The sequence below is a fragment of the Schistocerca cancellata genome, chromosome 10, assembly GCF_023864275.1.
Source record: "Schistocerca cancellata isolate TAMUIC-IGC-003103 chromosome 10, iqSchCanc2.1, whole genome shotgun sequence".
In the NCBI taxonomy this organism is placed as follows: domain Eukaryota; kingdom Metazoa; phylum Arthropoda; class Insecta; order Orthoptera; family Acrididae; genus Schistocerca; species Schistocerca cancellata.
The window spans coordinates 61,893,998-61,906,329 of record NC_064635.1 but is presented as its reverse complement, the minus strand read 5'-3'; the positions used below and the strand labels follow the sequence as shown (position 1 = coordinate 61,906,329).

At 36.2% G+C, this 12,332-nt stretch overlaps 1 protein-coding gene across 1 annotated transcript in view; it reads left to right on the top strand.

Moving 5' to 3' along the window:
- LOC126106593 (peroxidase-like) overlaps positions 1–10,823 on the top strand; it is a 118,275-nt gene extending 107,452 nt beyond the window's left edge. The window contains exons 13-14 of the mRNA XM_049912937.1: positions 8,182–8,287; positions 10,589–10,823. Coding sequence (XP_049768894.1) covers positions 8,182–8,287; positions 10,589–10,655 — 173 coding nt within the window. The 3' untranslated portion in view covers positions 10,656–10,823. The remainder of the gene's footprint in view (positions 1–8,181; positions 8,288–10,588) is intronic.
- Positions 10,824–12,332: the final 1,509 nt, after the last annotated feature.

The following is a 12,332-nucleotide window of genomic DNA, read 5'->3' as shown; positions in this document are numbered from 1 at the left end:
AAACTTATATCCTTTTATTGCTCTCAATTGTATTCATATTATATTGCAATCTTAATTGACAGTACAGTTAATTCATTTGGTTACTCCAGTTTTTTTTCATGTTTAGCAATGGTGGCATATTTTTTGTGTTATATTGTAATAAATCCCATCAGAGAGGAATAAAGAGAATAGATAGTTAGTACTGTTCATCAAAGAATTATGAAGTGATTCTCTGAAGATGGACTCTCCCTTAATTTCTAGGAAACACATAATATCATGTTCTGTACCAATAGGATCATACATAGCACACTAACAGAGGTCAGTAAAGACAGTAGAATGCTACAAATTTTTTGGTGTACATATTGATGAAAACTTAAATTGATGAAAACATGAGCTGGAACAATTATATTAGTGGTTGCTCAAACAATTAAATTCAGTTGCATTTGATCTTGATGGACTTTTGCTCAGAAACAAACAAATCATGCTCCCGACATATTTTGTGCATTTACTCTCGATAATGTCTTATCAAATAATTTTCTGGGGTAACTCATCACCTAGAAAGAAAACTGCCAAAAGAAAGAAAACAGTATACAAATTCCTCCACTTATATTAAATGCACATTTTGCCAATCCTGTCTCTGATGTTAAGATAGAGGAAGACGTGAGAAAGGCAGAAGCGCTGCTACCTACAATACACAGAAAGCTGAGTGATAAATTTGAATGGGCATTAGTAACTCCTAGACAGGTCAGTGAATCAATAGCCAAGCTCAGTAACTCCAGAGCTGAAGACTACTATGGTTTATCTAATTATGTTATAAAAATATAAGAGAAGAAATAATAATCCCCTTAACAAGGGTAATAAATGAGATATAAAATGAAGGTGTTTACCCAGATAGTTTAAAAATTTCTGTTGTCATACCTGTGTATAAGAAAGGTGATAAAGATTTACCTGACAATTACCAACCCCTCTCGCTAGTTCCATAATTTCAAAAATAATAGAGTACTGTGTCCACCAGCAAATGACCCAGTATTTTGAGTCGAATAATAAACTGCAATGTTCCACACAGTATGGGTTGAGAACTAGTCTCTCAACTGTGAAGGCAGCAGAGAGCAATGTCACTAAAGTATACGACTCCTTTGAGAATAAATCCATAATTAGTGCAAGACTTTTGGACCTTAAGAAAGCATCTGATACTGTATCCCACAATACTATTATAAGAAAGCTACAGTATTACAGAATAGGTGAGAGCACTTGCCAACTATTACAATCTTTCTTATGCAATAGAAAACAAACAGTGGCTATAAATGAAAAAAGATCCAGATTCTTGCAAGTTATTTCAAAGGGCACGGCCGACTTCCTTCCCCGTCCTTCCCTAATCCGATGAGACCGATGACCTCGTTGTCTAGTCTCCTTCCCCAAAACAACCAACCAATTCTTGCAAGTTACCAAAGGAGTACCACATGGCTCCATATTTGGACCTTTTCTTTTTGTTGTCTACATAAATGATTTGCCTTCTTCATTACCTTGTGAAACAGCACTGTATGCAAACAATACAATGCTAATTACTCAGGGAAACAGCTTTGATGAATTACAGAATAATGTAACAATAGCAATGGACAGATGCACAAGCTGGTTTCAGGCAAATTCATTACAGATAACTAATAATAAGACAGAAGATATTGTATTTAATTCGAATGCTCACAAACATGAAAACAAATCTGCAAAACTACTAGGGTTTCATATTGGCCAAAAACTTAACTGGTAAACTCACACAGTCATGCAATGCAAAAACCTCTCACATGTAATCTTCTTGTTACATAAACTGAGAGGCTCTGTTAGTAGAGCAGACCTACTATATGCATACTTTGCTTTCTTCCACTCTCATCTCACTTATGGGATTATACTATGGGGAAACTTCCTGATTTCAAAGACTGTGTTTAAATGGAAAAAAAAATCAGATGCCTTATAGGACTACCATTGGGAGACTCATGCAGGCAGGTAGCATTTTAAAGAATTAAATATAATGAAAGTCCCTGGCTTGTATATTTATAACTGCCTGATATATACCAAGAAAATTTAAAAATAATTTTGATCTTAGGATGGCCATGCATTCACATAATAAAAGAAATGGACATACAATTGAAGTCCCATTTGTCCCATTTGCCAGACTATCAAAGATCCACTGCAGTTATAAGTATCTAGGACCCTCATTTTTTAACAAATTACCCAAAAGTGCACATATTATGCCCACAGATAAATTTAAAGTAAAAGTAGCAAAAGTAATTTTCAGCCATGAGTCTGGATACTTTTGATCACATAGTGTACATTACATAAGTGAAGACATCATAGGAACTTTATAGGTGGACTGTATTAACAATAAACTATAAGTGCTTAATGCTGTTCATGATTAGACCATTTAGATTTAATTGAGCAAATTAGTAAGGAAGTTTGGTTTCACAGCTGCTGTTTACTTGCTATAAGCTGTTTGATATTTACTTGATTAAAGTGGTAATTTTCAAAGAAAACATTTTTTCTTATAGACATACTGAGTTCTTTTTACAATACATTATTACTTGTTACGCAGTTTTATAACAAACCATACTACTTGACATGTAGCTAACATAAATTTTCAATCCGTGAAAGTAAATATTCAGATGAGAGAGGCTAAGAACACGTACAAAGTGTTATCAAAAAGTAAGAGGAATATCATTTTGCTGGCTTCATATGTCCAATTTTCAAATTTCTTTTGTCTTATTGATACACATGCTCCTGATGTATGTATGCATTTTCAGGTGTTTTTAATATTTTGTTTACTGTTGGCAATCAAAAAGGTTACACTATTTTTGGCGAATTTTTACTTTCAAAGAAGATGGATCAGAGAATTTCCATTAAATTTTGCTTACAATATGGAATAAAGTGCAGCATCACATATTAAATATTGACTGCAGCTTTTGAAAAATCTACTATGAGTAAGACAAGAGTTTATGAGTGTTCTAAATGTTTCAAAGAGGGTCAAGAACACCTGAACACCTGAACACCGTAGCACATTAATGACTGATAGCAATGTGGAAGAAGCAAAGAAAGTCATTCTGAAAACTCACTGAATCACCATCAGAGAGGTTGTTGATGATGTTGGCATATTCTCTGGCTCATGCAATCGATGTTTTCAAATGTTTTTGACATGAAACATATAGGAGCAAAGTTTGTTCTGAAATTAGATTGGCATAAGACATTGGTGTAATACTGAGTAAACCTCATTTCCTCTACCTACGGTACTAGGGACATTAGAACATGAGTTGAGTTTTATATGATCAACATTTTTAGAATGCATGCTGATTTCTGTGGAAAACATTGTTTTGTTGCAGGTAGGTGATAATGTTTGAATTCATAGTATGTTTAAGGATTACCTAACACAGGGATGAAAGTGATATAGAGTGGTATTTCAGTGTCTCAGTTCTATTTTCACTTTAGCTGATGGGCACAACTTGTACTCATTTCCAGACATGGGGTACATATCTGCTCAAATTCTCTGCACCAAGCAAGGTGGTGCTGTGGTTAGCACACTGGAGTGCATTTGAGAGGACAACAGTTCAAATATGCATCCGGCCATCATGGTTGAGGCTTTCCTTTATTTCCCTAAAACACTTCAGGCAAATGCTGGGAGGTTCCTTTGAAAGGGAACAGCTGATTTCCTTCCCCAACCTTCCCTCATCTGAAGGGATCAATGACCTCTGTGTTTGGTCCCCTCCCCCAAATCAGCCAATGGAGTGTTCTGCAGTCAATTATCATCAAGAGAGAGCTAATTCATAGACAAATCCATTGTAGAACTTGACAATGACTCCTTTAAGCCCTGGAGCCTTAGTGAGCAAAGCAACTAAAGCTGCTTTTCAACAACAGTAGTGCTGATTATTATGACTTGTTTGCAACAGTGTGGCTTCTGAATGATGGCAATATTTCTGCATTTTTCTTTGAAATGTAACTCTGAAAATTGTATCCAACATTTTGGTTTCATTTTGTTATTTTCTGTTTTGGTTCATGTACTATCCATAAGCATCTGCACAATGGTTTTTGTGTCACTGACAGCTACAACATGTGCCAAAATATCTTGCATTTTGCAGTGGATCTTCTGAAAATATTTTGCTACAGTCCTTATTGGAGCATTCATATGTTTTGCTTCCAGTAGCTAAATGTGTTTTAATTAATATCAGCCTATCTGCAGATTTGTACTTTCTTTTGTACCTATTGAACAGCATGGGCTGTTTTTTATAAGCTTTCTAATACTCTCTGTATACCAATCTGGATAACTACCACATTTAATTACTATGCAGTGTACACATTTTTCTAAAGTTTGATTGACTATTTGTTTGAAATTGAACCACAGTTTTCTGAGGTATACTGTTAGAATAAAATCTCTTATGTTTGCTTGATAAATAGGGTAACCTCTTTGTTAACTTTATTGAAAATGTGAACTTCTCTGCTTTTTTTGAACTGTATTGGCTGCAGTCTCTGTGTTAACAGCTTAAAAAATATCAAGTCTGCCTGTTATCAACAAATCTTATATATTTCTACCAGAGGTATGGTGCTCAACTGTCTGTTCCAGGTAACTTCCAAACAGAACTTCTATAATCATTTTATAGGAATACCTCAATAATTCGCAACTTATGAAACTGTTCTTTTCACAACCAATTGTGGGGTGATTTTTGTTGTTGTTGTTGTGGTCTTCAGTCCTGAGACTGGTTTGATGCAGCTCTCTATGCTACTCTATCCTGTGCAAGCTTCTTCATCTCCCAGTATCTACTGCAACCTACATCCTTCTGAATCTGCTTAGTGTATTCATCTCTTGGTCTCCCTCTATGATTTTTACCCTCCACGCTGCCCTCCAATACTAAATTGGTGATCCCTTGATGCCTCAGAACATGTCCTACCAACCGATCCCTTCTTCTAGTCAAGTTGTGCCACAAACTTCTCTTCTCCCCAATCCTATTCAATAGTTCCTCATTAGCTATGTGATCTACCCATCTAATCTTCAGCATTATTCTGTAGCACCACATTTTGAAAGCTTCTATTCTCTTCTTGTCCAAACTATTTATCGTCCATGTTTCACTTCCATACATGGCTACACTCCATACAAATACTTTCAGAAATGACTTCCGGACACTTAAATCTATACTCGATGTTAACAAATTTCTCTTCCTCAGAAACAATTTCCTTGCCATTGCCAGTCTACATTTTATATCCTCTCTACATCGACCATCATCAGTTATTTTGCTCCCCAAATAGCAAAACTCCTTTACTACTTTCTCATTTCCTAATATAATTCCCTCAGCATCACCCGACTTAATTCGACTACATTCCATTATCCTCATTTTGCTTTTGTTGATGTTCATCTTATATCCTTCTTTCAAGACGCTATCCATTCCATTCAACTGCTCTTCCAAGTCCTTTGCTGTCTCTGACAGAATTACAATGTCATCGGCGAACCTCAAAGTTTTTATTTCTTCTCCATGGATTTTAATACCTACTCCGAATTTATCTTTTGTTTCCTTTACTGCTTGCTCAATATACAGATTGAATAACATCGGGGAGAGGCTACAACCCTGTCTTACTCCCTTCCCAACCACTGCTTCCCTTTCATGTCCCTCGACTCTTATAACTGTCATCTGGTTTCTGTACAAATTATAAATAGCCTTTCGCTCCCTGTATTTCACCCCTGGCACCTTTAGAATTTGAAAGAGAGTATTCCAGTCAACACTGTCAAAAGCTTTCTCTAAGTCTACAAATGCTAGAAACATAGATTTGCCTTTCCTTAATCTTTCTTCTAAGATAAGTCGTAAGGTCAGTATTGCCTCATGTGTTCCAGTATTTCTACCGAATCCAAACTGATCTTCCCCGAGGTCAGCTTCTACTAGTTTTTCCATTCGTCTGTAAAGAATTCATGTTAGTATTTTGCAGCTGTGGCTTATTAAACTGATTGTTCGGTAATTTTCACATCTGTCAACACCTGCTTTCTTTGGGATTGGAATTATTATATTCTTCTTGAAGTCTGAGGGTATTTCGCCTGTCTCATACATCTTGCTCACCAGATGGTAGAGTTTTGTCAGGACTGGCTCTCCCAAGGCTGTCAGTAGTTCCAATGGAATGTTGTCTACTCCAGGGGCCTTGTTTCGAATCAGGTCTTTCAGTGCTCTGTCAAACTCTTCACGCAGTATTGTATCTCCCATTTCATCTTCATCTACATTCTCTTCCATTTCCATAATATTGTCCTCAAGTACATCGCCCTTGTATAGACCCACTATATACTCCTTCCACCTTTCTGCTTTCCCTTCTTTGCTTAGAACTGGGTTTCCATCTGAGCTCTTGATGTTTATACAAGTGGTTCTCTTATCTCCAAAGGTCTCTTTAATTTTCCTGTAGGCAGTATCTATCTTACCCCTAGTGAGATAAGCCTCTACATCCTTACATTTGTCCTCTAGCCATCCCTGCTTAGCCATTTTGCACTTCCTGTCAATCTCATTTTTGAGATGCTTGTATTCCTTTTTGCCTGCTTCATTTACTGTATTTTTATATTTTCTCCTTCCATCAATTAAATTCAATATTTCTTCTGTTACCCAAGGATTTCTTCTAGCCCTCGTCTTTTTACCTACTTGATCCTCTGCTGCCTTCACTACTTCATCCCTCAAAGCTACCCATTCTTCTTCTACTGTATTTCTTTCCCCCATTCCTGTCAATTGTTCCTTTATGCTCTCCCTGAAACTCTGTACAACCTCTGTTTCTTTCAGTTTATCCAGGTCCCATCTCCTTAAATTCCCACCTTTTTGCAGTTTCTTCAGTTTTAATCTACAGGTCATAACCAGTAGATTGTGGTCAGAGTCCACATCTGCCCCTGTAAATGTCTTACAATTTAAAATCTGGTTCCTAAATCTCTGTCTTACCATTATATAATCTATCTGATACCTTTTAGTATCTCCAGGGTTCTTCCATGTATACAACCTTCTTTCATGATTCTTAAACCAAGTGTTAGCTATGATTAAGTTGTGCTCTGTACTAAATTCTACCAGGTGGCTTCCTCTTTCATTTCTTAGCCCCAATCCATATTCACCTACTACGTTTCCTTCTCTCCCTTTTCCTACTACTGAATTCCAGTCACCCATGACTATTAAATTTTCGGCACCCTTCACTATCTGAATAATTTATTTTATTTCATCGTACATTTCTTCAATTTCTTCGTTATCTGCAGAGCTAGTTGGCATATAAACTCGTACTACTGTAGTAGGTGTGGGATCGTATCTATCTTGGCCACAATAATGCGTTCACTATGCTGTTTGTAGTAGCTTACCCGTATTCCTATTTTCCTATTCATTATTAAACCTACTCCCGCATTACCCCTATTTAAATTTGTGTTTATAACCATGTAGGCACCTGACCAGAAGTCTTGTTCCTCCTGCCACCGAACTTCACTAATTCCCACTATATCTAACTTTAACCTATCCATTTCCCTTTTTAAATTTTCTAACGTACCTGCCCGATTAAGTGATCTGACATTCCACGCTCCGATCCGTAGAACGCCAGTTTTCTTTCTCCTGATAACGACATCCTCTTGAGTAGTCCCCGCCCGGAGATCCAAATGGGGGACTAATTTACCTCCGGAATATTTTACCCAAAAGGACGCCATCATCATTTAATCATACAGTAAAGCTGCATGCCCTCGGGAAAGTCTCTTATAACTATTATAGAATGATGTGAAAGTGTGAATACTGTATAACAGGAATTTCTTTCAAGTTATCACTTACATCTGCAGCTGAGTTTGGTGCCCATAGAAAGAACAAACTAAAAGTTTCATCTCATTTGCATGCCAAACCAATTTATATCTTAGCTGATTTAAGATGCTCATTAACTGCTTCAAATACAGTACCCTCCCATCTCACAAAACCAGTCTTCTCCCTGTACACGGTTAGATTTTCTGTGAGTATCTCACTGCTGTCAATTAATAGTTGTCAAGTATTATGTGGGCCCCATACATTTTCAGTACTGTTTTTAAGTATACAGTTGTTTGATAGATTCTTAATTTTATAATTACATTTGTGAGGATAAACATAAAAGGGAATAAACAAGAAATATATGGCATTTAAATCATCCAGTGCCATGTTCAGCTAATTAAAAACAGCAGTTTATTATATTTATTTTTGTTGTATTTATTTACAGATCAGATCAATGAAATAAAAAAGGCAACAATTTCAAGAATTGTCTGCGACAACTCTGATCACGTGACAAGAATACCACACAATAGTTTCAAAAAAGTTTCCAATACGTAAGTAATTTCATAATTTTTTCATGTTTGTTTATTTTTCATTTGTTTATTCATAGGCTACTTGAAACACAAAAGTGCTGCTATCCTGTGTGGATCATAATTATTTACAACACTATGAAAATGAGAGTGACATTATGTGTTGTATGTTTTTTCACTAAGTTTTCACTTTCATGATGCCTAAAGATGCTTTGTGGTAGCATGTGAAAAATATTTTAGCTATCCACACTGAATGAACATCCCACTGAAATTCACATTTTTTCCACTTTTTATGGATTTGAGTAAGGTTTCCTTTGTTGTATGAGGTGAGGGTGGTGTAAAAATGCTGCTATGACATTACCCATAAGTCATACTGAAAGGCACAAGCTACAAACAGCTCAGAAGAAAAAAAAGTTAGCCAATTACATTGTTTTGGTATGATAAGTACTTTGTTTTTTGTAAAGCATTTAGTACATTTTGACAGTATCATGTAAAGAACAAAGTAGCTTTACACTTAATATGGTCCCTTTTCTTACACTTTTTTTTAGGAAGCCCAAGATATACCATTAGATGTGTTACAACCCACTTTCCTTTGTTGTGAAACATTCTATTGCCTCATAATTGGCCCAAAAACATTGCTGCTCTCAAAAAAGCAAACTGAGGGGTTTTGCACTCCTACAACAACTTCCTGGCACATGGTGCGGCCTATTCTACTTTGGGTTGAAATGAGCTTGCCCATAGCACCAGATGGCATGCTTCCCAGTGATATCGCAGGGTGCTGCAGTCAGAGTGGAAACTCTCTGACTATAAACAGCTCCAGATGCCCCATGGGGTAGCACCACTCTAGGGAGTACACTTCCAGCTTTTTCTTCTCTTGCAATGTTAATTTGTTAGGTACCCAAGCCACTAGGGTGCACCATTGCATCACTCACATTATTACCAAAATTGATATTTCAACAGCAATCAGAATACCATTGTTTCATTCACAAATTTGTTTTGAGGGCAGAAATTTGTAGGGAAGTTTTCTCATCAGCATAAGTGCATTTTATATTTTTTTCAGTCATAAACAAAGCTTAGATTTAATGCTAACATTGTGACAACTGGGAAAGTGGCTAGAATACTGCAATTGTTGGTGTTACTGCAGCTGTAATGTTTATGTTTATCATGTTTATGAATATTATTTCTAAGAACTATGTGTAAAAATGTTAAGGTGTTTCAAGGTGATTGACTTTTTTAGTTCTTGATACTGTAGCTGGTACATTCTGGACAGGGAGAACTAGCTTGTGACATATAAAATAAAAAATATAAAAAACTTACATATATTTAAAAAAGAATTAGAGGTTACTATTAGGTCAAAGTTTTAATAATGTTGATGAATTTCATTGCTGCCTAAACGGATAGTGCTCATCTTTTGATATTTTTGTACAAACTTTTTTTTTTTCAACTTGCATGTAAAAAGAAGACAAAATATGTAAAGTGTAATTAAGAAACCCTTAAAGTGTAATTAAGAAAATGGTATTTCTGTAAATGGATTTTTTTAGTATAAACCTTTTTTCCATCTTGCATGTAAAAACAAGACAAAATGTGTAAAGTGTAATTAAGAAAATGTTATTTCACTTAATATAATGTATATAACAAAATGGATGATAAGGAATTGAACTGAATTGAACAGGTTATAGGTTGTGGAGTGTGAGAGAAAATGAATTCCATTTACAATTTACGAAGTGCAAACTTTTCCCATTTCTCTGGTGAGGAGAAGCTTACTGCAGTGAGACTTGAATGACTCTTATTGTGCAAAATAATACTGGAAACTGACGGCTTATCAGAGTACTTAAAGTAGATGTTCATAAAAAAAGTGATTGGTTATGTAGCTGTGAAGTTAAAAATGTAATATGCTGCTGCCAATGCACATTATTTGGTGGGGAGCCTTTGTCGAAAAAGTGGGAGTTACAGACAGAAATCACTGAGTACCAGAGTAAAGAATGAATTTTAAGCTGTTCACATACAAAACTGTCTAAGACTGGCAGTTTTTGGCACTGTCAGCCTTGATGAACAACTTGACAGTGCATATTGAAGGAAAATTTTGGTGTATAATCAAGATGTTAAACATAATAGGCATGTGTTAAATATTTTAATAAATTGTAATCATTTCTGTGTTTCCTCTGATGTCCAAGTCAAGCCAATTGAAGAAGTGAAGAAATTGTGAAATGTAGATTATTATTGCTCCTTGTCTTATTGTAGTTATTTCTTAATAGATGTAACCACTGATATTAAATGAGTATATAGCTTCTGGTAGTTTCTTTGAAATGTTCTTTACTTTTCCAGAAATAAGGTGGTTGACTGCAATGAACTACCAGTTGTGGACCTGAGCTTCTGGAAGGAGAACAAATGACAGCACTCCAGATCAGTTATGAAGTTGATCTTGCTACACTGACTTGTTGGTTGGAATGTATAATAAATGATCTTTTGTGAACACAGCAATAAAGCCTCAAAGTTTTGGCTTGTTCACTTAAATAGTAGTTATAATTTATCAATAAAGGCCTCCATGATTATTTCTTTACACCTTCTTTTGTTCAACCAGTACTCTGTTAAGAAAATTCAGAAATAAGTTATTCTGCAATAACTCATACTGTGACCATGGAATCCTCATTGGAATATAATAACAGCAACTTAAAAGAAAAATGAGGGGCTGAAAACTAGGTTACAATCAGACAGAGTGTGATGTTGAAATTGTGGAATAAATTTAGAATATTTGGTTTTGACCAAGGATGACATCTCTGGATTTCTTAGTGGGATTGGCTAATGGTGGGATTCAGGTGTTCAACTGAGTTATTGGCTTGGCAGAACACTTGGAAAGCCACCACACATGAAAGGTAAATTTTGCTCTCATCCTGAGAAAAAGTAAATCGAAATATTGAATCTAACAATATCACCATCTCTTTTGTGACATGATGGTATCAATATGGACATAAAACAATTTTGGGGCTTGCAGCCAATCATCATTTAATTCCTCGCATGATATTTCAACTGGGCAACTGTCAGTCATCTTCAGGTGAGCCGTTGCAGACTGGTGAAATTGTCCTCCATTCCTCAATATAAAGCGCACTGTACTATTCTGCACATGCGTCGAAAACTTTTTATGGAGGATTTTGAGGAGAGAGCACTTGAATCAGCTGCCCTGAAACCAATAGTTTTTTGGAGGTATGTGGATGACAATTTCATAGTGTGGCCTCATGCAGAAAATAAATTAATGGAGTTTCTACATCATTCAACTCGATTCAGAAACATCTGGTTCATCATGGAAATAGAGAAAGATGGTTGTTCGCCTTTCTTGGATGTCCTGGTTCAAAGGAAGAATGATGAATCTCTAGGGCATTCAGTTTACGGGAAGCCCACTCATACCAATTTGTACCTGCAAGCATCGAGTTGACATCACCCATTGCAAACCATGAGTGTGCTTAAAACACTTGTTCATAGAGCTCATACTATCTAGAGACCTTACCTCAAGAACTCGCCCATCTAAAGACAGTATTCAGCGAAAACGAGTATTACATCCAGCAGATTAATAGGGCACTAACAGTTAAAACTAAGTAGCAGGAAGTGGATAAAGAGGAGAACACGCTGGAACAATCTTTAGCTTTTCTTCCTTTTGTTGGCAACACTTCATTTAAAATAGCAAGAATCCTCTGAAAATTTCAGGTAAAAATGGTTTTCCACCCACCACTGAAGACTGCAGACCTTGTGGGATCAGTTAAGGACAGTCTGTAACTACAAAAGACCAGAATTTACACGATACCGTGCCAGTGTGGTATGGCTTACAAAGGTCAAACCACATGCTCCGTGAAAGAATGCTGCACTGAACATCAACATTACACCCACCTTTTGCAGCCAAGCAAGTCCACTGTTGCTGAACATTGTATTTCTACTGGACATTCAATGGAGTATGAGAAAACAATGATTTGGTCCACAGCTACATCTTTCTGGGACTCCATTACTAAGGAATATGTAGAAATATGACTTGCAGAAAATCTGTTAAACCATGACATCGGCTACCAGCTGGACAGTGCAT